Source organism: Danio rerio, chromosome 10 (genome assembly GCF_049306965.1).
Source record: "Danio rerio strain Tuebingen ecotype United States chromosome 10, GRCz12tu, whole genome shotgun sequence".
Taxonomy (NCBI): Eukaryota; Metazoa; Chordata; class Actinopteri; order Cypriniformes; family Danionidae; genus Danio; species Danio rerio.
Genome location: NC_133185.1, coordinates 8,669,011 through 8,694,383, shown reverse-complemented (window position 1 = coordinate 8,694,383; position 25,373 = coordinate 8,669,011). Strand labels below are relative to the sequence as shown.

General features: G+C 35.4%; 1 protein-coding gene and 1 pseudogene across 3 annotated transcripts in view; one reads left to right on the top strand and one right to left on the bottom strand.

The window, feature by feature from the left end:
* pstpip2 (proline-serine-threonine phosphatase interacting protein 2) overlaps positions 1 to 25,373 on the bottom strand; it is a 42,039-nt gene that overhangs the window by 2,245 nt on the left and 14,421 nt on the right. Inside the window, exons 1-7 of one of the 3 annotated variants that reach the window (XM_073914423.1) lie at positions 21,454 to 21,534; positions 21,318 to 21,380; positions 14,384 to 14,482; positions 10,985 to 11,030; positions 7,701 to 7,780; positions 4,629 to 4,727; positions 1,863 to 1,959 (exon numbers count right to left, since the gene is read on the bottom strand). In XM_073914423.1, the coding sequence (XP_073770524.1) occupies positions 1,863 to 1,959; positions 4,629 to 4,727; positions 7,701 to 7,780; positions 10,985 to 11,030; positions 14,384 to 14,482; positions 21,318 to 21,368 (472 nt within the window). In that variant the 5' untranslated portion in view covers positions 21,369 to 21,380; positions 21,454 to 21,534. Of the gene's footprint in view, positions 1 to 1,862; positions 1,960 to 4,628; positions 4,728 to 7,700; positions 7,781 to 10,984; positions 11,031 to 14,383; positions 15,066 to 17,004; positions 19,569 to 21,317; positions 21,381 to 21,453; positions 21,535 to 25,373 lie in introns of those variants that run through there. The other 2 variants (XM_009305134.5, XM_073914424.1) reach the window with 2 other exon arrangements.
* ndufa9b (NADH:ubiquinone oxidoreductase subunit A9b) lies at positions 12,433 to 13,747 on the top strand (annotated as a pseudogene).

The following is a 25,373-nucleotide window of genomic DNA, read 5'->3' as shown; positions in this document are numbered from 1 at the left end:
CTTAGTGTATCACCAAGAGACTTGGGATTTTCATTTTATTTTGCTTGCATGTTTTTTTTTTAACTTGCATTTTTTTAATCAACACATTTTAAGCAACATAAAGGGATAGTTTACCTAAAAAATAAAAATTACCTTAATTACTAGCCCTAACAACACAAAACATAGGGGGGGGATTACTATGGAAGTCAGTGAGTAGCAGCATTTCATTCAGAACATCTTCTCTTGTGTTCAACATTAGAAAGAAACTTTTTTTAGATTTTAAAGTGAAGGCCGAGTAAACGATAACAGAATTTTTATTTTTGAGTGAACTATCCCTTTAATGCCCTGGTGACCTTGATGAGGGTGAATAAAAGAACAGAGAATAAAGTGTTTTTGGGTAAATAAAATATTGAAGTCATAATTGAAGTCATAATTCACTCATAAAAATGTCCACAACTGCTAAAACACCATGAGTATGTGAGCATATTTTAACTTAAATTCTAGTAAATTTAAATATGCACACATTGTAGAGTAAACTAATTGTACATTAGCCTTAGGTGAATGATGAGTTGATGAGAAATCTACTGGTGAAGAAAGAAAAAAACACTCAATTTATGCATCAATTTATAAATTACATTTCTAATTAAATTAGAACTAACAAATGTGATAACAATAGTGTGTTATTAATTATAGCATCTATTTATTAATTAGTTATATATTAATTATGATGACAGGAAAGTGAACACTCAACGGCTGATGATAACTATATCTTAGATTCACTCTTAAAATATTTTCAAGAGTTCACACTTAGCTGATGATTAATTATAAAAGCTTGTTTGGCATGCTGTCCCAGGAGAGAGCCCTGAGCTCATGAGATCCTCGAGCCCAGGGCTCCCTCCTGTTGCAAGGCGGGAGGGGAGTTTGAGCTTAGGTAGATCTCGAGAACTCCCCTGCTGTAGCAAGTGAATGCTCTTGAAATTAATTACTAACTAGAAGCGTGTCTATGTTGACAATTTGGATTGTTCAATTGACTTAATTGCATGTTTTTAGGCGGTGGGAGAAAACCTGGGAACCCAGGGGAAACCCACGTGAGCACGGGGAGAAGTGCAAACTCCACACAGAAATGTCTACTAGTTTTGGTAAAGCCAGGAACCAGAGACATTCTTGCTGTGAGGCGACAGTGCTAGGCACTGGGCCACCGTGTCACCGGTCTAAGAAGGAGGAGTAGGGGAGGAAGGGGGGGACTCTTCAAAACGAAGATAGCAATGGAATAAACCCCAGGGTTTTTATAGTAGTTTAGGAGTCATCTGATTGGATCGTAGTGAATTAGATAATAAGGGTCAGCTGCTAGCAATCATAAGCATGTGATCCTCTCGAAATTTGTTTATACATAAACTTCACATAATACAGCTAATGAATAAAAGAGACAATCAGCCAATCACAATCCATCTAAAAAACAAACAAACATATTTATATATAATTAAATGATTAAATTATAATTAATTAGACTGTTGAAGTCACTGTTATTTAGTGCTGAAGAAACAAAATCCAAGTACCTCTGGAAGTCTAAAAAAATCTTGTGTTTTAATGGACAAATGAATGTCTTCTCATTTAATGTCCCGCATGATGGTTCTTAAGTTATTTTAAATAATTAAACTATAAATAGATAATGCTTTGTGTGGTCATGACTGTAAATACTTAAACGATACTGGAGTATTAAGGTTGAAAGAATGTTTTAAGAATGTTCTGCAAAAAAGCATACATTGATAGACTGTTCTGGGTCCCAAATTATGTAAGCCGAGTCGTGCATTCCAACTGAAATGATTGAGTTCCCTCAGCAATTACATAACAACGATACATGTGACATGTTTTCTGAGAGTTACCTGGTGGTTTGTCTCCGGTCCTCCTGAGGTTGACAAAATGCTCAATGTCTTCTTGAATGTTACACTGCTCCAGAGACTTCCTCACTTCCTCATAGATCTGCAAAACACAAACAAATAACTTAAGAACAGGCGTTATACTATACATCAGGGGTGCTCAATCCTGTTCCTGGAGCTCTACCTTCCTGTACAGTTTAGCTCCAACCCTGATCAAACCCACCTGAACCAATTAATTAGGACCTGAAATCCACTTGATAATTACAGACAGGTGTGTTTGATAAGGGTTGCAACTGAAATCTGCAGGAAGGTAGATCTCCAGGAACAGGATTGGCCACCTTTGCTATACATCAATCTGCTTTATCAGAAAAGTACAAACTTGAGTAATATTCAAAAGTATCATCTTAAAGGTTTAATTACTCAACAAATTAATATATTTTAGACGAAATCAGAAAGCTCTCTCATCCTCCAAAGGCAGCAATGTTCCAGAAATGGAACCAAAAACAGTCCGTGTGACTTCAGTGGTTCTACTGTAATCATATGAAGCTCCAAGAACCCTTTTGCGCACCAAAAAAAAAATTTTTTTACTCTCCAATGTCTTCTACATCAGGGTGCATGTTTACTATGGGCAATACATATTGCCAATTGCAGGCAGCTACACGCAATCATCATGTTGTCTTTAGTAAATGCACACCCTGATCTGATGCTGAAATAATAAAGGCAAACAAAGCCATTTTTTGCCACACAAAAGTGTTCTTGGATCTTTATATGGGCACAATTAAACCACTGAAGTCACATTAAGGGCCCTATCATACACCCGGCGCAGTGTGGCGCAAGGCATGACGCAGTAGTTTTTTGGTAGTTTAAGCTTGGCGCAAGAGTCGTTTTGAGGCATTGCGCTACACTGTTTAAATAGCAAATGCATTAGCGCTCATTTGTGCGCTCATAGGCGTTCTGGTCTAAAAAGGAAGGCGTTCTGAGGCGGACCGCTGGTGCGTTGCTATTTTGAGAATCTATAATAGATTTTTCATTAGACCAAAACTAACCCGGTCTAAACTCCGGCGCAGAGTTGCGCCTCGCTTACGCACTGCTTAATACACACAAGAGAGCAATAGGCAAATATCTTTACATATGAAAAAATGTAAATATTAAGGATATATATAGGATATAATAAGAATAGATATAGAATATAAATATAAAGGATTAAAATATTACAAAACATATTATTTTCTAGCCTACATAAATATGAAAAACCACTGCTTTTATGTCTTCTTCATCTCGGGAGGCTTTTTCAGTTCATTCATAACAATTTGCTTTTGTATAATGTTATTATTATTAGCAGTATTATTTATTATATCCATATTTATATTTGTTTTATTAAAAACAAGCTTAGATTTGCCCACCTGTCAGGTTTTAGACCATATGGGGCATGGCAGGTGTATTTGGAAATAACTCAGTATTTTGACCACACTTGGTCATTATTGTTCATATATTCGTTTGCTGAAAATTAGAACAGCAAGAAAGGGACTAAGCCGAAGGAAAATGAATGAATGAATGAATATTTTTGGTTCTTTTTCTGGACTTTGTTCATCTCAGGACTGTTGCTGTCTATGGAGGATGAGAGAGCTTTCTAGATTTTATCTTAAATATCTTAATTTGCTTCCGAAGATGAAAGAATGTCTCAGGGGATTGAACAACATTTAATTTAACAGAATTTGAACTAACACTTTAATGTATATCCATAATTTAAGACAGTCATAAAGTGATTTATCTTTTACATTCATTCATTTTCTTTTCGGCTTAGTCCCTTTATTAATCTGGGGTCACCACAGCGGAATGAACCGCCAACTTATGCAGCACATGTTTTACGCAGCGGATGCCCTTCCAGCTGCAATCCATCTCTGGAAAACATCCATACACACTCATTCACACTCATACACTGCGAACAATTTAGCCTACCCAATTCACCTGTACCGCATGTCTTTGGACTCTGGGGGAAACCAGAACACCCGGAGGAAACCCACGAGAACATGCAAACTCCACACAGAAATGCCAACTGACCCAGCAGAGGTTTAAACCAGCAACCTTCTTGCTGTAAGGCGACAGCACTGCCTACTGTGCCACCGCGTCGCCCAATTTATCTTTTATAAATAGTTAAAAGTATTGTTGTCTGAGTTGCAGCACACTCAAGAGAACATTGTGAACACTGTGATTTACTCAAAGATTAGCTTACGGTTATCATGAAAGGCTATTTTGAGTTGAGACTTGTGTTACGTTCTCTTTAGTGCCTGTCTCTGTGCTTGTGTTTGTGTCATGACGTCACTCACTTTGTTTCCTATAGAGTCCGCCTTTGCGCACCTGCGGCGAGTTGCGCTTATTGAAATTGGCTATAAATACGGACCATCCTTGAGCGGAGACAGAGGAGACTTCTTCTTTTCGTTTCTTTAATTTACTGTTTTGTTTTCTTTAAGTCTTACTTTGCTCTAATTTGTTAATTGTTGGGTTGTTTAGTCTTTGGTTAGTGTTGTATGTTGTTGGAGAACGTGAGTTATTGATTCTTTATTCATTCTTATTTAGTTGTGACACATGATTTGTTGGATTGTTTTGGTTGTAATAAATTTAATAATTTAGACGACTTAGTTCATGTGTACTCTTTATGTTGCGTTCCCTTCATGACTTAACTATTTTGATTTGATTAAAAAAGGGTTCGTAACACTTGAAACTAGAAATAGTATTTCACACACAGCATTAAAAACGCACAGCTCAGTTTACCTCATCACTGGAGACACACTGCTGGGAGAGATGATTGAGATGAGTCCACACTATATTCCTCAAAGTGTTAATCCTCTCCACTTCCTGTTTCTCGAAAAACTGCCACAACATGCACAAGATGCCAAAGCAGAAAGATCATAATGTCATAAAACAACCGTTCACTCGCGTCAGTCAATAATCACCCACATAAAAAACCATACTTATTAAGCCATGTTTAAATTCAGGCATTTTGGTGTATTTTTTTGTTTAATCCAAGACACTGCAGACCAAAAAAGTCCTTCACCTTTCAATTTTGAGAGGGTTTTCTATCTAATGTGAAGTAAACATTCAAAATACACTTTAAAGTGTTCCTTTTGTTATATATTTGTCAAGTTTTCTCAAAAATAGATTTTTTTTTTTCCTGGACTGAGCCTTAAATTCAATTTCTACCAGACCAGGTTTACTCAAAAGATTATTTTTGCTGCTTGTTCAAACTACTCATTTAAAATGAGCTGAATCAACACAATTCTAGATTTTTTGGGGGGGACAACCTAATTGTTTTATGTTTAATCCACTAGAGTTTTACATCAATTTGTGTTAGAACAACATGAAGGAATTGCGTGGAACCTATGGTAGCTGATAATATACATTTTATTAAAAATTATATTGTTTTTTTTTTAGACTGTTGGTAATGTTTTCTGAATTATGGAGGGATGACTCCCAAAATCCCCTTTTTAAAAACCTTCGAGACTAATTTGTCAAATAAACAAAAAAAACAATCTAATTTAATACAATATTCAGATTTGTGTGCAAGAAATGCATCAAATTTAGTGCATATTTAATCAAATGATGCTTCATTTGCATATTTAAACATACCGTTTCAAAAACCCTGTAATACAAACCATTTTGAAATCCTTAATAAATCCAGGAATACATTCATTTCTCTTATTCCCCTGCAGTGTTTTGCTTACCATTAAACGATCAAGCTCTTGAGGCACACATGCTTTACATGACTTCATTCATTGTTTCTTAAACACATTCAGTCGTCTAGCTAAATGTACTTTTCTTTAGTTAAAAAATTTAATTATACTGCAAAATGTATTTGTATAGAAAAAAAACACATTCACTCCACTTCTCTGAATTGTTTTATACAGAACTGTTGAATTTATTTACAGTATTTAAGAAAACATTTTTATATTAAATGACCTAAATATGAACAGATATCAATGACTTTTTTAGGGCATAAGTAATTTAATTAAACTAACTACTGTTTATTACTGTATATTGCATATATGCCAGTATTACTACTTATTATTAGATACTAGTATTTATTTATTAGACAATGTGAACATATCTCTAAATTGACAGTTTTTCTGTATTTTGTGAATATTTTTCACTTATTTTGTTTCTTGATGTTTCCTTCAACAACGTTTAACCTTCAAAATTTTAAAAAGTGACCTTAATGAACATTTTTAATAGTTTAAAGTGATTAAAATGAGCTGAATCAACACAATTCTAGATTTTTTGGGGGGGGACAACCTAATTGTTTTATGTTTAATCCACTAGAGTTTGAAATCGATTTGTGTTAGAACAACATGAAGGAATTGCGTGGAACCTATGGTAGCTGATAATATACATTTTTATTAAAAATTATCTTGTTTTTTTTTTTTTTTGACTGTTAGTAATGTTTTCTGAATTATGGAGGGATGACTCCCAAAATCCCCGCTTTAAAAACCTTCGAGACTAATTTGTCAAATAAACAAAAAAAAAAACAATCTAATTTAATACAATATTCAGATTTGTGTGCAAGAAATGCAACCAATTTAGTGCATATTTTATCAAATGATGCTTCATTTGCATATTTAAACATACCGTTTTAAAAACCCTGTAATACAAACCATTTTGAAATCTTTAATAAATCCAGGAATACATTCATTTCTCTTATTCCCCTGCAGTGTTTTGCTTACCATTAAACGATCAAGCTCTTGAGGCACACATGCTTTACATGACTTCATTCATTGTTTCTTAAACACATTCAGTCGTCTAGCTAAATGTAATTTTCTTTAGTTAAAAAAATTAATTGTACTGCAAAATGTATTTGTATAGAAAAAAAAAAACACATTCACTCCACTTCTCTGAATTGTTTTATACAGAACTGTTGAATTTATTTACAGTATTTAAGAAAACATTTTTATATTAAATGACCTAAATATGAACAGATATTAATGATTTTTTTTAGGGCATAAGTATTTTAATTTAACTAACTACTGTTTATTACTGTATATTGCATATTTGCCAGTATTACTACTTATTATTAGATACTAGTATTTATTCATTAGACAATGTGAACATATCTCTAAATTGACAGTTTTTCTGTATTTTGTAAATATTTTTCACTTATTTTGTTTCTTGATGTTTCCTTCAACAACGTTTAACCTTCAAAATTTTAAAAAGTGACCTTAATGAACATTTTTAATAGTTTAAAGTGATTAAAATTAGCTGAATCAACACAATTCTAGATTTTTTTGGGGGGGGACAACCTAATTGTTTTATGTTTAATCCACTAGAGTTTGAAATCGATTTGTGTTAGAACAACATGAAGGAATTGCGTGGAACCTATGGTAGCTGATAATATACATTTTATTAAAAATTATATTGTTTTTTTTTTAGACTGTTAGTAATGTTTTCTGAATTATGGAGGGATGACTCCCAAAATCACCGCTTTAAAAACCTTTGAGACTAATTTGTCAAATAAACAAACAAAAAAAAACAATCTAATTTAATACAATGTTCAGATTTGTGTGCAAGAAATTTTAGTGCATATTTAATCAAATGATGCTTCATTTGCATATATTTAAACATACCGTTTCAAAAACCCTGTATTACAAACCATTTTGAAATCTTTAATAAATTCAGGAATACATTCATTTCTCTTATTCTCCTGCAGTGTTTTGCTTACCATTAAACGATCGAGCTCTTGAGGCACACATGCTTTACATGAGCAGACATGATGATGTTTGATTTGTCAGGGATCTGTTGTTGGGTGTTGGGGTGTGTTTGTGTGTGTGATGCAGGCCAGGGCGCAAAGCTCACCTCACAGGCTTTAACATGCTCATTCAACCACTCCTCTCGCATCTTCCCTAAAACAGACACATTCTGACTGTATATCCGGTCTGTTAGGCAATCAAACAGAGAAAGGGAATCAGAATTAGAAATTGAACAAATCAGTTGTGTTGTGTGTTGAACTGGACATATGTCAAGACATTTATCACATCAATATAACATACCTTTTTTTTTAGATTGTACACTAGTAGTATTTATTCATTAGCTACCAGTGCTTCTTCTTATAGAACTAATACCATATTAGTACCCTTATTACTAATATAAACTGCTCGATAAGTTAAAGTACTTCAGAAAAGTAATTAATTACAAATTACATCATTTAAAGTGTATTTAGATTACCATTACTAGGTCAGAAAAGAAATTTCTCAAATCTCAAATCTGAATGTATAAATAATCTAAATTGATCTCATTTAATTCTTTACATTTGAGTCAAAAATGGCCTTTAGTTTAATAAAATGTGTAATGCTGCATTTTAATAACAAACAACAAACAGAATTATACAGCAAAAAAACACTTAATAACAAACATTTGTATCAAAACATGACAGATTTAAAAGTAATGTTATCATATTTTATATAGTTTACAGAAATCATTTCTGACTTCATTCATTGTTTCTTGAACACATTCAGTCGTCTAGCTAAATGTACTTTTCTTTAGTTGAAAAATTAAATTATACTGCAAAATGTATTTGTATAGAAACAAAAAACACATTCACTCCACTTCTCTGAATTGTTTTAAACAGAACTGTTGAATTTATTTACAGTATTTAGGAAAACATTTTTATATTAAATGACCTAAATATGAACAGATATCAATGACTTTTTTAGGGCATAAGTATTTTAATTTAACTAACTACTGTTTATTACTGTATATTGCATATATGCCAGTATTACTACTTATTATTAGATACTAGTATTTATTCATTAGACACTGTGAACATATCTCTAAATTGACAGTTTTTCTGTATTTTGTGAATATTTTTCACTTATTTTGTTTCTTGATGTTTCCTTCAACGTTTAACCTTCAAAATTGTTAAAAGTGACCTTAATGAACATTTTAAATAGTTAGAAGTGATATATTGTCTGGGTTGGCATTGTATGTTATGCTGCAAAAACCTAGTACTAAGCTGCCAATATACATTTTCTGCTACTTTACAAATTTAGTTCTCTATATATTATTTTACAAACTAAGTTCTCTATATATTATTTCTTAAGCAATATTTTGTCACAAACAACTAAAATGTCAATAAAAGTCACTTTGTTAAACTGTAGAGTTGAATTTTCAACATTAAAAAACAGAGCATAGATCAACATCCCATAATGCAATTCACAACCGTAAATAAATGAAAAACACAAAATACGAAACTGGTAATTAACAGATATTTCCTACAGATATTTCCTACGGTCCATGCGCAGAGTGCAAAACGCAGGGCAAAACGCAGGGCACAATCGCTTTCAGGGCGTGTCAGGACGCGTTTTTGCTAATTTAAGGACGGGAAAATCTGCCTTGCGCCAAGGCGCATGGTCTAAAAGGGTTGAGTTTATTTTCTTAATGAGTTATAGGTGTGTTTTGAGAATAAACCAATTATAGTCTCATCTCCCATTCCCTTTAAGAGTCAGCTGCATCGCGCCAAGAGCGCATTCGCTATTTACAGAACACAAAGTAAGTCTATGTGGAAAAAATGAGCATTTCACAAGCAAACAGTTAACAGTTGACAGTTTTTTAACAGAAAACTGTTAAACAGAGCATGTACTGCGTGAGAATGAGAGATAATGGATCACTTTCACTTTCGCTCTTGGATAGGGAAACCTTTACGCACAGACATCAATTAGTCTATAAATAATTAATTTTGTTTGTTAAGCGCAAAGATTTGTTTCAAAACTATTTCTAAACTCAGTTCTAATTTCCAGCAAACGAATAAATGAACAATAATGACCAAGTGTGGTCAAAATACTGAGTTATTTTCAAATACACCTGCCATGCCCCATATGGTCTAAAACCTGACAGGTGGGCAAATCTAATCTTGTTCTTAATAAAACAAGTATACATATGGATATAATAAATAATACTGCTAATAATAATAACATTATACAAAAGCAAATTGTCATGAATGAACTGAAAAAGCCTCCCGAGATGAAGAAGACATAAAAGCAGTGGATTTCATATTTATGTAAGCTAGAAAATAATATGTTTTGTAATATTTTAATCCTTTATATTTATATTCTTTATCTATTCTTATTTTAACCTATATATATCCTTAATATTTACATTTTTTCATATGTAAAGATATTTGCCTATTGCTCTCTTGTGCGTATTAAGCAGTGTGTAAGCGAGGCGCAACTCTGCGCCGGAGATAAGACCGGGTTAGTTTTGGTCTAATGAAAAATCTATTATAGTTTCTCAAAATAGCAACGCGCCAGCGGTCCGCCTCAGAACTCCTTCCTTTTTAGACCAGAATGCCTATGGGCGCACAAATGAGCGCTAATGCATTTGCTATTTAAACAGCGTAGCGCAACACCTCAAAACGACTCTTGCGCCAAGCTGAAACTACCAAAAGACTACTGCGCCACGCCTTGCGCCACACTGCGCCGGGTGTATGATAGGGCCCAAAGTCTTACCTATGAAATGTTTTGCCTTTGTGCTTTGTTTTCTTTGCTTCTTACTACACCCGTAGTCAGCGCTAAAGTCCAGCATCTTCACGTAATAACACTGTCTAGACTAATGTGCTTGAATGACACTTGTCCTGGGAGCACTGTACAAATATGGCAGCGCTATTGACGCATGCTCAAAGTACCTATGTGATATCTAGTGTATATATCTATGAGCAGTTACTAGTCACTAATGAAAAAGAATTCAATAGGAACTTTTATCTGACTTGTAATCCTATGATAATAAGAACTCATATCTAACCAATATCACTCTCCTTCTTGACAATATGCACTAGTATCAAAAATAATAATAAATATTAGCACTCATATGTAACTACTGTATATACAATGTTAAAATATTTTTGAAACATTTTTAAAAAGGTTTAAGGGTTTTTTAAGCACTAAAACAACAAAAGTGTAAGAAGGACTAGAACATGTTTCTGAGTGATAATAGACAGATAAAAAGTACACACAGAAGGCACAATGTTCAATATTTCATATTTGTAAAATGTACTTTAATATTCAATGTGTCACCCAGCCTCAGTTATAACCCAAGTGTATTATTATTAATGAGTGCATTATTACTGAATATGGTAGTTCTCTTACCGGCTTCCTCTGCCGCCTGCTTGGCCTGTTGTGTTTTGGCGTACAGCTAAAAATATAAGAGAGTGACATCATTTACTCAACATCTTCTAATATGGTCTTATACATCCTTCCTGCACATAATGCCAACACCCCAACTGCTCTTCTCTCTCTCTCTCTCTCTTTGCTGTCCTCTAATAACAGTAGTTTCCTATCACCCCAATTTTGCTTTGTAAACAGATTTTAGTCAGATGGTTGACTCGCTACAAAACTTTTATAACTTCATTGTTTTAACAGCTCAAGCGTTTTGTCCTCAGGGTACCAAAAATATTGCCAACAATACTGTCATGTTTTACAATGATTCACGGCGCTGTATTTGCTCTGGCAGTCGTCTGTTCACATGCAAGGCCTTCTGGTTAGTTTTGCATGCTGATTTGTTGTGCAAACTCTCTGGAAAGATGTTGCTCTTCAAAATTCATTAATCTTTGTTTGTTCATTCATAACAGAAAGCTATCCAGATTATATGATGTCTCATAAGCAAAACAGAACTAGATTGAATTTCATTAACAGTGCTGCTTTCTTCCAACATTCTTCAAAATAGCTTTCTTTGTGTTCAACAGTAGAAAGAACTAAAACAAACTTGCAAAATGTGGAGCGTGAGAAAATGATGACAGAATGTCTTTAATCTCTTTAAAGCCCCAATAGACTTTGGCTGAGTTTATTTTGTCACCAAATTTAGTGACTTCCTCATTCCTCATATAACTTTTAGGATTTTTTTTGGCACTGTCTGCACCACAAAAGATTTTGACATCAGCCCCAGAGCCTAATGAGATGCATAAAAACTTTGTCTGGGTTTTATTTTGTTTGAAATATATCATTACACCACTTTTATGTTTAATTATTGGTATATAACATTGATATAAGATGATATAAGAATTTAAAACGTGCATTTCTCACTTTTCTCTAATCAACTTTTATGATTACATCACTGTGCGCTTCAGCATCTCATCAGATATTCTGACCAATCAAATGCTCTCCAGTCTCTGAAGCCCAGCATCCTACAAGATGCAACATTCATAGCTGAAATCAGTCACTTATTCACACGTAACCTAGCCACAAGCCAAGATTAGTCAAATGCCTCGCACACACATTCTATACACACTCAGTCAGCATACAACCTGTTAAGACATTAAGTTTAATACAGACAATTTACTTTAATTAAGTTTTATACAGATTTTATAGGGGATCAGAAAATGTAAATATGCTTTCCTTTGAGGCGAATGAAAGCTGGATTTACTTCAGTTTCACTCAAACCAGTCAGAAGCACACATGGTCTGCTCTGTTCACAGACATTATAGCAAAAGAGCGGATTATTTGTGTGAGCTGCACAGACCACAAAATGTGGACACTTTTGAATTCTGTATATTTAAACCAAAGAGATAGTTTGACAGACTCAGCATTACTATGGCTCTGACGGCCATAATCATGGCGTCTGTCACACTGATTTGCCGTCCTGCGGGTATCCTTCCCAAGCTTTCAGGCACCTGTTCTCCGGTGTTGCTGGCAGCAGCTCCTGTGACGGTACAGCAGAGGAAGATTCATCATGCCGTAGTGCCCAGTGGAAAAGGAGGCCGCTCTTCCTTTAGTGGACTCGCTGCCACTGTTTTTGGAGCCACTGGCTTTCTTGGCCGATATGTTGTCAACCGTCTAGGACGTATGGGTTCCCAGGTTGTGATCCCTTACCGATGTGACCAGTATGATCTCATGTACCTCAGACCTATGGGCGATTTGGGACAGATCATCTTTATGGAATGGGATCCAAGAAACAAGGAGTCAATTCAAAGAGCAATCTCTCACTCCAACGTGGTGATCAACCTTGTCGGAAGAGAATGGGAGACCAGCAACTACAAGTATGAAGATGTGTTCGTCTCCATCCCTCTGCAGATTGCGAAGGCAACTCGTGAAGCTGGAATTAAAAAGTTCATTCATATGTCGCACCTTAACGCAGACATTCGCAGCCCCTCCAAGTATCTGAGAAATAAGGCAGTCGGTGAGGAGGCTGTGAGAAACGAGTTCCCTGATGCCATCATTATGAAAGCCTCTGAGCTCTTTGGAAGAGAGGACAGGTTCTTGAACCACTTTGCTAACATGCGCTGGTTTGGCACAGCTGTACCTCTAATTGCACTATGAGAGTTGTGGCTGATGTGCAGCAGGTGATTGTCTCCAGAAACATGTTTTGTTGTGCTGGTTGAAAGTCTCTTCACAGTCCAATAGTAGTGATTAAAGTTAATGATCTAAATGTATTAAGTGTATTTTTATATCCTGGGTGAGGCATAAAACTAAAAAAATGTTCATCCAATTAAATATTGTTGGGCCGACATCTCCCATAATTCCGATAAGTAGCTCAAACTGTCTGTCAACAAATCCTGATTTGGGCTTTTGTGCATCTCTGTTCAAGCATATCCGCCATTAACTACACAATTACCAATAATGTGTACTATAGCTATAATACAACTGCAATACTGCACTTGCAGGCAACTGTGTTGACTGGAATAGGCATTCGACCTCTTCAATGGAGAGTTGTTTTTAGCCTGGCTTAATCATCAATCTACATTAATCTTCTGGGTACAATGCAAATACACAAAACTAAAGTAACATTTAGTTATCAATAGAAAGCACAGTCTTTTCTCTTTCCTGTTCTCACTCTCGCCCCCACACATTCACACACACAGTAAAATCTAATCAGCAGTGCCCATAAGATCTAATCAGCAACTTGCAACTTGACTAATTACCAAAACACAAAAAAAAATATCTGTACATAAACCGATCCAAGCATAGAATGTTAATAGTTAATCGTTCGGGTCAAACTGTAACCAGAGTACACTGTTATCAAAAACAAACAGACATTGGATCAACTTCAAGTTTTGTCATGAATTAAGTTTTTAAAAAATATTACTTTAGGTGTAACCAGCTAGAGTCACTTCGTAGGTTGGTTCACTTTTACATTTACATTTAGTCATTTAGTAGACGCTTTTATCCAAAGCGACTTAAAAATGATGACAAGGAAGCAACTTACACAACTATAAGAGCAACAATGAATAAGTGCTATAGGCAAGTTTCAGGTCTGTAAAGTCTAAGACGGAAAGTATTAGTAATTTATATTATAAATATAATATAATATTTATTTATTTATTTTATTTATTTATTTTTTGTGTGTGTGTGTACAGTTAGTGTGATATCCAGATAGGCAATTGCAGATTAGGAAGTGAAATTACTTTTAACTGTAATATCAATAAATCATCGAAACACTGTAAAAAGTGTGTGTAAAAGCAAGATGCGAGCCATCAAAAATAAAAACGATGCACTAAAGCAAAGCAAATTTAAAAGAAAGCATGATTCTTTCTCACAGTTATATTTATGTACCTTTTCTTGCTGCTTGGCACTGCAAGTGGTGGCACTTCTGTTCATGTTCTGCTCTGTTTCCTCTTTGTCTCTGCATTTTTGATCGTAGCTCTTCTTTGCCTTAAAAGACAATGACTGACATTTTAAAAAGTGCTGTTCATCGCATCTTAGCTGTAATACGACAATCAAAATTGTATAAGCACCTAAATGAAATCGTATATATACAGTAGTTGAAGTCAGAATTATTAGTCCCCCTGAATTATTAGTCTCCCTGTTTATTTTTTTCCCCAATATCTGTTTAATGGAGAAAAGCAACTGATTTATTTTATCTTTGCCATGATGACAGTAAATAATATTTTTCTAGATATTTTTCAAGACACTTCTGTACAGCTTAAAGTGACATTTAAAGGTTTAACTAGGTTAATTAGGTTAGTTAGGCAGGCCAGGGTAATTAGGCAAGTTATAACAATGGTTTGTTTTGTAGACTATCAAAATAAAATTAGCTTAAAGGGGCTAATAATATTGACTTTAAAATGGTGTTGAAAACAATTCAAAACTGCTTTTATTCTAGACATAATAAAACAAATAAGAAAAAATATGATTAGACATACTGTGAAAATGTCCTTGTTCTGTTAAACATCATTAGGGAAATATTTAAAAAAGAAAAATTTTATTCAAAGGGGGCTAATAATTCTGACTTCAACTGTATAATAACACATTTTACTCAACATGTTTAACATTTAACATGAATCTAATGTTAAGTTTCTTATGAACTCAAAATACTTTAATCTACAGAATTTATTTTTTAAAAAGTATGAACAAGTGTGAACAAATGACAAGTATGAACCATACTTTTGTATTAATATCTTAACTGATTTTATTTTTACATTTATTTTAATAACAATAATCAATAAAAGGTTCAATTTAAGACTTTTAAAGACATTTTTAAGATCATTATAATGATATATCTAAGATTTTAGACATACACAATTTAGACATACACAATAAAAAAAGGAATTGTTTTCTAATGGCCTAGTTGAAAAAGATTTCTCTCCCCCACCACACCCCACCCCCCATCAAAATAATTATAATATAGTTATTTCTTGACAATATATATTAAATAAGGTTTCAAAACAATTAAAGCCTAGTTGTATACATTAATTTTATTTTAACATAACCTTTTTTAAAGAGCCCTTATAATGGGTTCAACCCAAGCTCATTCTGGAAACGTAGCCCCGCGGACGTTTCTGGAGACCGCGATTTACGTGGCCGGAGGTACGTAAGGCCGCGTTTAGTTTTTTTCGAGCGAACGCTGCGGGGCGGTGTGGCACCGCTCCGCCCCTCCTCTTCGCGCTCGCCGTCCGACGGCTTGCCTCCGAGTGGAGGGCTTTCCCGATGAAACCAGTTTGTCCGCTTAGCTCACAGCGTTGCGTCGGCGGAGCGGAGGCCCCGGAGGAGGAGGAGGAGCCGGCCGCGGGGACGACAACCGGGATCGAGTCCGGGGAACAGTGGTTCCGGAAATCAGGTAAGACGAAAAATGGAATCCGAAAAATAAGGGCGAGAACGCGGCGGGATCCGAAAACACGGTCGAAATCGAAGACGAGGGCTTTTGTTTTTTGTTTTTTTTCAGGACGGCTTTTGCGAACCATCGCTCAGGTTTAAGGAAGGAGGAGGAGGAAGAGGAGGGCGGCTGAGTCGGCCAATCCGGCGGCTTTTCGCGCGAGAACAGCGCGGGCGCGCCCGAGAGGCGCCCAAGACGCGAAAAAGAAAAGGCTCACCAAAGACAGCGGCCTCTTCGCGGATCCGCGAAAACAAAAACCGCTCGAATACATACCTCCCGGGACGTAAATGGCGGTCCGCAGAAACGTCCGCGGGGCTACGTTTCCACAATGAGCCCGGGTTGAATGGGTTTTTGAAAATGACCTTCCATGCAATGTGTAACACAGTGACTGAAAACATCCAGCTAAAGTTTAAATCTGAAAATGCACCCTGTTTAAAACTATTGATTCTTTAATGAAATAGCTGACCCAGAGTCAAATAAATGAATCGTGTTGGGTTTGGATCTTTTGTCTGAATGCATCGACATCGATACGGTAAATCACTAAATATGTAGTACTGGATCCAGTAAAACATGAATGAGCCCTTCCTTTCAGGGATCATGCGACACAATTGTGATTGTGACACGAAGCTGGCGATCACTGACAGATGGAGATTTGGCTGCGGGGAATAAAGGGTTTGAGTTCACTTTCACAACAACACCACAGTAAAGCCAACCTAAAGCTGTGTTTGTTCTGTCATTTTTCTGATGATTGATACAATACCCTATGCTGCAACATGGGATTCGTCGGCCGTTTGCTATTAAATGAATGAGCAGCAGAGACTTTCATGTATGGGACTTTGTCAGACTTTGACAGGGACTTTGTCAGTAGCTGTTACAGTTTATATGGACCAGTTTCTTCTTCCTCCAGATCATAACATGTAAGTGTGATTAAAATTGTTGCCTCGTTTTCTGTAGTTTGCAAAATATGTATTTAATAGTGTGTTGTAACTTGTAATCACCCCACGCAACATGTAATCACATATCTATATTAGATTAGTGCTTGTACTGTATCTCTCAGGTAAAATCTTTATGTGTTTTTCACTTATTGCACCAAAAACCACGTTGATAACACCATGAGTGCTCCTTCCTTTACCAATTTAAATGTGTTTCTGAACTCGCGATCCTCTGTTGTTTGTCTTTGCTATGGCCACCATAAGCTGTTCCTCACACTCGCAGCATGGTCAATTTTTAAAATAATTCAACTTTTGCCAATGTGTGTATCGCAGAATGAATCATATGGGAGTCGTTGGGATAAATAGATAAAAATACATGCATATTATAAGACAATAAAAGTGTTTTTTTGACCTTGCAAACATATATCCAGTTGTTGGAGCCTCCTAAAACCAAAATATGACCTTTTATAATGCATAATAGGGGCTCTTTAAAATAAAAAAAGTTTTAAAAACTATAATAAACTAAATGTACGCACAACAGCCTGTCCAGCTCAGTGTCCTCAGGAAGCTAAAAACACAAACTGAACTTCTAAACAAATTTTATTATAAGTAAAATAACTAAACCATTATGGTAAATATTTTTTTTTTGTTAAAAGTTATATTAAGATGTGTTGTTAGTGATTGTGTGGGTGTTTGCCTGATCAGGTAATTTTACACTGGAAAATTAACACCCGTTTAAAATGATTTAAGACCGACAAATATTTGAGTGGATCTAAAACCTTTGAAAGCAATTCTTTGCGATTTAAGTCTTTTTAAGACCCCAAAGACATCCTGTATATAAAAAAACTACATTTGAGGTGCTATACAGTAAAGTATTTGTTTATACAATGCAATACTGATGCATCATGGGACATCTTGATGATATTCAAATTAAGGGAAACACTTAATTTACCAACCAATGTACCACTTCATTCATTTTTTACTTAGGTCTTTAAGAGAAGCTGTTAATGAACAATACTGCTTGGCACTGACCACTTCCCATTTTGTACAGCTAAAATCAGGTGCACTTATTCACTTCCCTCCTGCCACTGCTTCAGAATATATATATATACTTCCCATAAAGAAAATAAGCACAGAAAAGTAGGCATCATTCTCAACCACGCATTACAGCAACCGCTCTGGGGTTCATTTCCCAAAACCAATCACAAGATCCGTCGTTACAAACATAGTAGCGGTTTGGTGTTTCCTGTATCCATCGTTCCATTGGCAAATCATTTTCACTGAATTGTACCTTAAATATGTCCTATGTAATATTATAAGAAAACAACTCTTAATAATAGATAAATAGCATGTTATCTTCATTGTTGGACACTTTTGGAGACTATTTAATATGAAATTCATTAATTTATTTTCCTTCGTATTAGTCCCTTATTTATCATGGGTCACAACAGTGGAATGAACCACCAAATATGCTAAATAGTGGATTAAAAATAGTTACATTTGTAAAAGATTCTGAAACAAAAATTTAACAGGTGCACCTCACTGGCTTCACTGGGGGGCTTCAGTCACATGATCTCGAATGGGGTCCTTCAACTAATTAACATTTTCTGTGGAATTGCTCAATTTAAAATAAGCATAGTGTCACACCAGAGGACAGGGCTTTCAGTGACATAATGTATCAAGTTCCTGTTTTTAAAAATATATGAAAGAAAAAAAATATTGGAATTTCCTAAAATAGCCACTTGTAAAATTAAGCCTGAGGTATTTATCAACGATTTTATCATTTATTTTTAATTCATAAGAGCTTTAATTTATTAACTACGCTTGGGAAAGTCAGACCATATGACAGTTGGCCATATGATTTGGTTAAAAATTGTAAAAAATGTAATAACATCATATTTACTCTCACTGTCCACTTTATTAGGTACACCTGTCCGACTGCTTGTTAAAGCTAATTTCTAATCAGCCAATCACATGGCAGCAACGCAATGCATTCAGGCATGCACACATGATCAAGACGATGTGCTGCAGTTTAAACCGAGCATCAGAATGGGAAAGAAAGTGGATTTAAGTGACTTTGAACGTGGCATGGTGGTTGCTGCCAGACGGGCTGATCTAAGTATTTCAAACTGCTGCCCTACTTGGATTTACACACACAATTGTCTCTAGGGTTTAAAGAGAATGGTCCAAAAAAGTGAAAATATCCAGTGAGCTGCAGTTCTGTGGGTGCAAATGGCTTGTAGATGCCAGACATCAGAGGAGAATGGCCGGGCTGGTCCGAGCTGATAGAAAGGCAACAGTAACTCAAATAACCACTGGTTACAACCGAGTTATGCAGAAGAGCATCTCTCAATGCACAACATGTCCAACCATGAGGCGGATGGGTTACAGCAGCAGAAGACTGGTACCACTACTGTCAGCTAAGAACAGGAAACTGAGGCTACAGTACACACAGGCTCACCAAAATTGCCTGGTCTGATAAATCTTGATTTCTGCTGGACGTTTAGATGGTAGTGTCAGAATTTGGCCTCAACAACATAAAAGCATCGATCCATCCTGCTTTATATCAACAGTTCAAGCTGGTGGTAGTGATGTAATGATGTGGAGTATATTTTCTTGGCACACTTTGGGCCCATTAGTACCAATTGAGCATCGTGGTAACGCTACAGCCTACCTGAGTATTGTTGCTGACCATGTCCATCCCATTATGACCACATTGTACTCATCTTCTGATGGCTACTTCCAGCAGGATAATGTGCCATGTCATATAGCACAAATCATCTCAGACTGGTTTCTTGAACATGACAATAAGTTCACTGTACTCAAATGGCCTCGAAGGTCACACGATCTCAAGCCAATAGAGCACATTTGGGATTTGGTGTAACGGTAGGTTGTAGGGATGTAACGGTATTGTAAATACCGTCATACCGCAATATACATTTTTTTTTATATTACCGTAGTGGCATGACTCGGTAAAACTATAGGTCTTCTGAGAAAATTTGCTCAGGCGAATGAAGCGAACGGGAGGTAGCGGAAACTACAATTCCCATCAGCCCAGGCTTGGCCATCATCCCTTGCGGTCTGTTGTCGCTACAGATACAGTAATGCGGAAATGGAGTGTGCTGCTAGAAGCGGGCATCAAAAAGAGCTGGAAAAGATCGAACCTGAAGCGGGTGTTGTCGCCGCACGCGTACTGAATAGTGGTGTTGTCGCGCGCGTTCTGATCAGCTGTGTTGTCGCGCGCGTTCTGATCAGGTGTGTTGTCGCGCGTGTACTGAATAGCGGTGTTGTTGCATGCGTTCTGATCAGCTGTGGTTGAGCGCGCATACTCAAGAGCGGTGTTGTTGCGCGCCTACTGAAGGGCGGGACGGAGGGTGTGTCGCGTCGCGGGGGCACTTTTGATCATTTTGGAAGGGAACTTTCTATCCAAGACTAAAAAGGGCATGTGCACTGCACAGGTTGAGCCCTATGCGTGCACATGCCTGCAAGTTGGGGAATACGACTAATAAGAGTCATGGGGACTGCAGAAACACAGCACACTGTTCAGACTGATGCAGACATGAGACCTCTATCTCACTCATGGCTTGTCCTCTCAAGTGGGGAAAAGACAATGCACAACGTTACCCACTGCTGTCAACCTGGGCCAAGTCATATCTCTCCTTCCCAGAAACCTCAGTCCCAAATGAGAGGGGTTTTTTCTGTTGCAGGGGACATTGTAAATACCCAGAGATACCAGCTTTTACCAGATTATAGTTATTTGATAATTTTCCTTAAAACCCATCTCTATCTAAGTGAGTGAGTGAGTGATTAAATGTTGAATTGATGAGTTTTCAACAATACTAAATTGAAACTTAATTTCTTTTACATAGTTTAATATTTTTTTGTTATTAAAATTGAAGTTCCTGTTTCAAAGCTTACAGATAGATGACTAATTTGTATGTCATTGACATTTTTGGCACTTTTTTGGAGTATTTTCAAAAGTTTTGTTTTTCCTGTAAATGATTCAATAAATACCGTACCGTGACATTCATACCGAGGTATTACCGTACCGTGAAATTCTGATACCGTTACATCCCTAGTAGGTTGGCATCATGGATGTGCAGCTGCCAAATCTGCAGCAACTGCGTGATGCTATCATGTCAATATAACCAAAATCTCTGAGGAATATTTCCAGTACCTTGCTAAATCTATTCCACGAAGGATTAAAGAAGCACTGATGGCAAAAGGAGGTCCAACCTAATACTAGTAAGGTATATCTAATAAAGTGGCTGGTGAGTGTATACATAATATAATATTAACATTATAACATAACATTGTGTGTAATACAATTTTAGATTTTTTGGAAAGTAAAAAAAAAAACACCAAATGATGCATCGTACTAGATCAGCCGCTAGTTATGTCATTGTTTGGAAAACGCACCCCTGATTTAAAACAGTACTATACATTATTCAGTTACACTTACCTCAGCTGTTTTCTTATATTGAGCGGCTTTCTGTTTATGAAGAGCATCCATTTGCTGTTCTACCTGAAAAAAAAACACAGCATTTTGTTTATTTAACATGAATTTATTTATAATGTACTATAAGAAACTGACGTACATATTTTTACATTATTAAAATAGATTCTTTCTCTTCTGAAAATAGCTCATGCGACTGAAACATTGTGTGGTTTTTTTTAGTGTTCCAGCATAGCAACACCAATGACTCAACCAACGGTGTGAGTTTGAGAGGGGCTATCAGTTTGTTTTTCACCAATAGCAAGTCAAGAACTACCTAATTCCTACTATTACATCATTTTATATATTTTAGCCGGTGCATATTTTTTATTATAGGCTCTTAAAAAGTTTGCAAGTGCCATTAATTGTACCCTGTCAGCTGTTTTTGAGAGATCTGTTACACAAAACCACTTTCAGATTTTGCTCAGATAAAAGTGTGGTTTTGGGTTCAAGAAGGTGGTTTGGTGTTGAGCAGGTTTAACTATCATGGTTCCTGCATCTCTGGAGCAGGTTTTATTCTGGGTTAGAGAACACAAACTAACACTTGAGCCATTTTTACATGTCTGATGTAATAAAGCATCTCAGTGTAGGTGTATCTGATAATTATGCGTTTTATTTGTATTAAACACATTTTTCCAGTACTGGGTTGCAGCTGGAAGGGCATCCACTGTGTAAAACATATGCTGGATAAGTTGGTGGTTCATTCCGCTGTGACAACCCCTGATAAATAAAGAGACTAAGCCAAAGGAAAGTGAATTAATGAATGAATGTATTCAATTAATTAATCATTAACCATTATAATTATTAGATATTCATATAATCTTGAATTGTCAGTTAATAACAAACAAACTTTAAATCATTTTTGTGCTCTCTTTGTGAACCTACATAAACTATTAAACTCAGTTGACTGACCATTTAGGGCAATTTTCGTTCAGCTTCCTTCTCAAACTTCCACTAAATCAGCAGGGTTTATTTCACTCTTATAAATATGTTTTAATTCAATATATTTCTGATAACTTCATCTATTAATCTTCAACAAGTGAATTACGCAAACCACCTCATGTAGAATAAACTACCCTGAAGCTCTGAGCATATCACAAACTCTGTATTGAATTCTAAGTGTAAAATAGTTATATTGAGTTTATTGTGAGACCAATAGCCTTGACCTATACCAAACTATAACCGCTAAACCTCACCTAAAACCAGATTGGATATATCTGATTTGGTCAACTCTAAAAAGACTCTGAAATTGGGAGGCGTTCAACAAGCAACAGGCATGTTAACCTAAATAAATATGTGTCTTGAGGTGTTAGACAAAACTGCCACTTCCTTTCAACTCTAAAGCAAATGTTATTTAGCGATTAAGTTAATAGTAACTGGATATACACCTTTATATTGGTGGTTTCTATGGTTTTCATTCTGTTATCAATAACTTTGCAGCCACTATAGTTTTAGAGTAGACTATTGCCTTAGTGTCCATTTACACTTGTTTTTTAATTCACTGCAAAAGTAGTCCCTTAACAACTTTCCAGTAAAAGTCAGCTTAACGCTAAACCTAGTCTAACACTAAGTACTAATATTCTGCTAATTCTTCATTCATCTTATATTTCTATACACTGCAAACCCTGCTGTTGGCATTAATAAAAATTTTAAGTTAATATAACTTCACAAAATACCAAGTTTTGGCATCAAAAATTAAACTGGTGTGTTTAACTTACATTTTTAAATACTGTTGTTTAAAATGATTGGTTGCGTATAAAATTCTGCCTTGACAACCATGCTGGGGTGCGTTTATCAAACAACAACATAACTCGCGGCTGAACTATCATAGTGCGATGCATTGTTTGGGAAAAGAACAATGTATTGACAAGTGTTTCCCCAAAACCCATAGTTTCTCTGTCGCAGATCCATTGTTTGAACCACATTAGTTATAACGTAAGACGCCCATACTGATGCTCTAAACAGGGTGGAGTAACTACTTCTTTAGAGAAGAACCCGATAATTTATTTGTGCAAATTATATTTCTTTACACACACACACATAAAAAAAAAACAATATTAGTTTTGGTAAAAACATGCATTTTCCATATTAATTTAAATATATATAAATGGCACATATAGAGCCTGTTTTTTCTTTACAAATATTATTAAGAATATTACATATTCTATTCTAAAATCACTTACAAAAGCTAACACGTATTCTAATCTCATATATGAATCATGTAAATAAATAAATAAATAATGAGGCTATTTATTAAGAAATGAAATTTAATATTTATTATTTATCAGAAAATGAAAAAATCCTACTTTAATAACGATATTAATGATGATGAATATGATGAAGATTTTATTATTATTATAAATAATAATATTAAGTAGGTTATTGTTTTTTTTTTAAAGTCTACTTTCACAATTTGACACATGCAAACTACTGCAGAAATGTTCAACAAGCCCATGTTGAACAAAAAAAGCATTAATGTATGCTATGTTTCTAGTTTTCACAAGTTTTGGAGACATAACACAAAATACGCTTTTAAATAATTGGTCATCTATAGCTTTCGTCATGACTCAAGAGCCATAGCTGTGTTCAAAATGACATCAATGTTTTCAATGTGAACTGCTAAGGGAAAGCAGCTGTAAACAGGAAGATCGCTAAGACTGAACTGTAAAAATGCTTTGAAGCAAATTACACCTAAGAGTCATGACTATAATGCTTTTTTAAAAATAATTCCAAGTTTAAATGTTAGAATGTTCTAAATAAATAGGGCATAGAGGGGATAACAAGGGACCAGAACACAGGCAGGAATTGTTTATAACCACAGCTCCAGAGGTACAGTTGCAAGCATACAAGTTTGCGATGCAGCTTGCGGAATGTTCGTTGGAACGATGGATTTGGGAAACACCAATTTAACGAACTATGTTTGTAATGAGGGAACTTGTAACTTTAGTTGGCTTATGATAGTTTTCGGAAACGCACCCTTGATTGGTCGATACATGTTATATGACACAAAGTGGTCATTTTGCTTGTGATGCTGAATTTTGCTAATGCGCAGCAGCAGTTTAAAAGTAAGTAAGATCATTAAATTGGCACAATGGGTAGCGCTGTCACCTCACAGCAAGAAGGTCGCTGGATCAAGTTCCGGCTGGGCCAGTTGGCATTTCTGTGTGGAGTTTGCATGTTTTCCCCGTGTTTGCATGGTTTCTTACGGGTGCTCCGGTTTCCAAAGACATGCGCTATAGGTGAGTTGGATAAGTAAAATTGTCCGTAGTGTATGTGTGTGTTGAGCGCTGGGCTAACGATCCACCTCGTAAAAATTAGATGTTATGAACCACCCACCAATATCCACTGATCATAGAAATGTCCCTGCCAATCATAAAATCCACTTTTAAAAAAAAAAATTGTGCTGTCAACATTAGCCTAGACACACAGAAAGGGTAAAATCACGTTCTCATTGGTCCATTTGAATAATAAGAAAAATTCAAAAATATTACTAATCCAACTTTTGGTCTTTCAAGCCACCCGAACCCCTTGGCTATAAGCCTAAAACCTAATAAATTCTATTAAGAGAGGATTAATTATTAATATATTTTAATAGCAGTTAAATAAACAGTAACAGCATGTATATATAAATCAGAATTATTAACCCCCCTGAGTTATTATCCCCCTTGTTTATTTTTTTCCCCAATTTCTGTTCAACGGAGAGAAGATTTTTTCAACACATTTCTAATCATAATAGTTTTCATAACTCATCTCTAATAACTGATTTATTTTATCTTTGCCATGATGGCAGTAAATAATATTTGACTAGATGTTTTTAAAGACAATTCTATAGCTTAAAGTGACATTTAAAGGTTTAACTAGGTAGGTTAGAGTAATTAGGCAAGTATATAACTTTAAATAGATGCTTTAACTGACTTCAGCTGTATTTTATATCCTCAAGAATAAATGCATATATATATATATATATATATATATATATATATATATATATATATATATATATATATATATATATATATATAT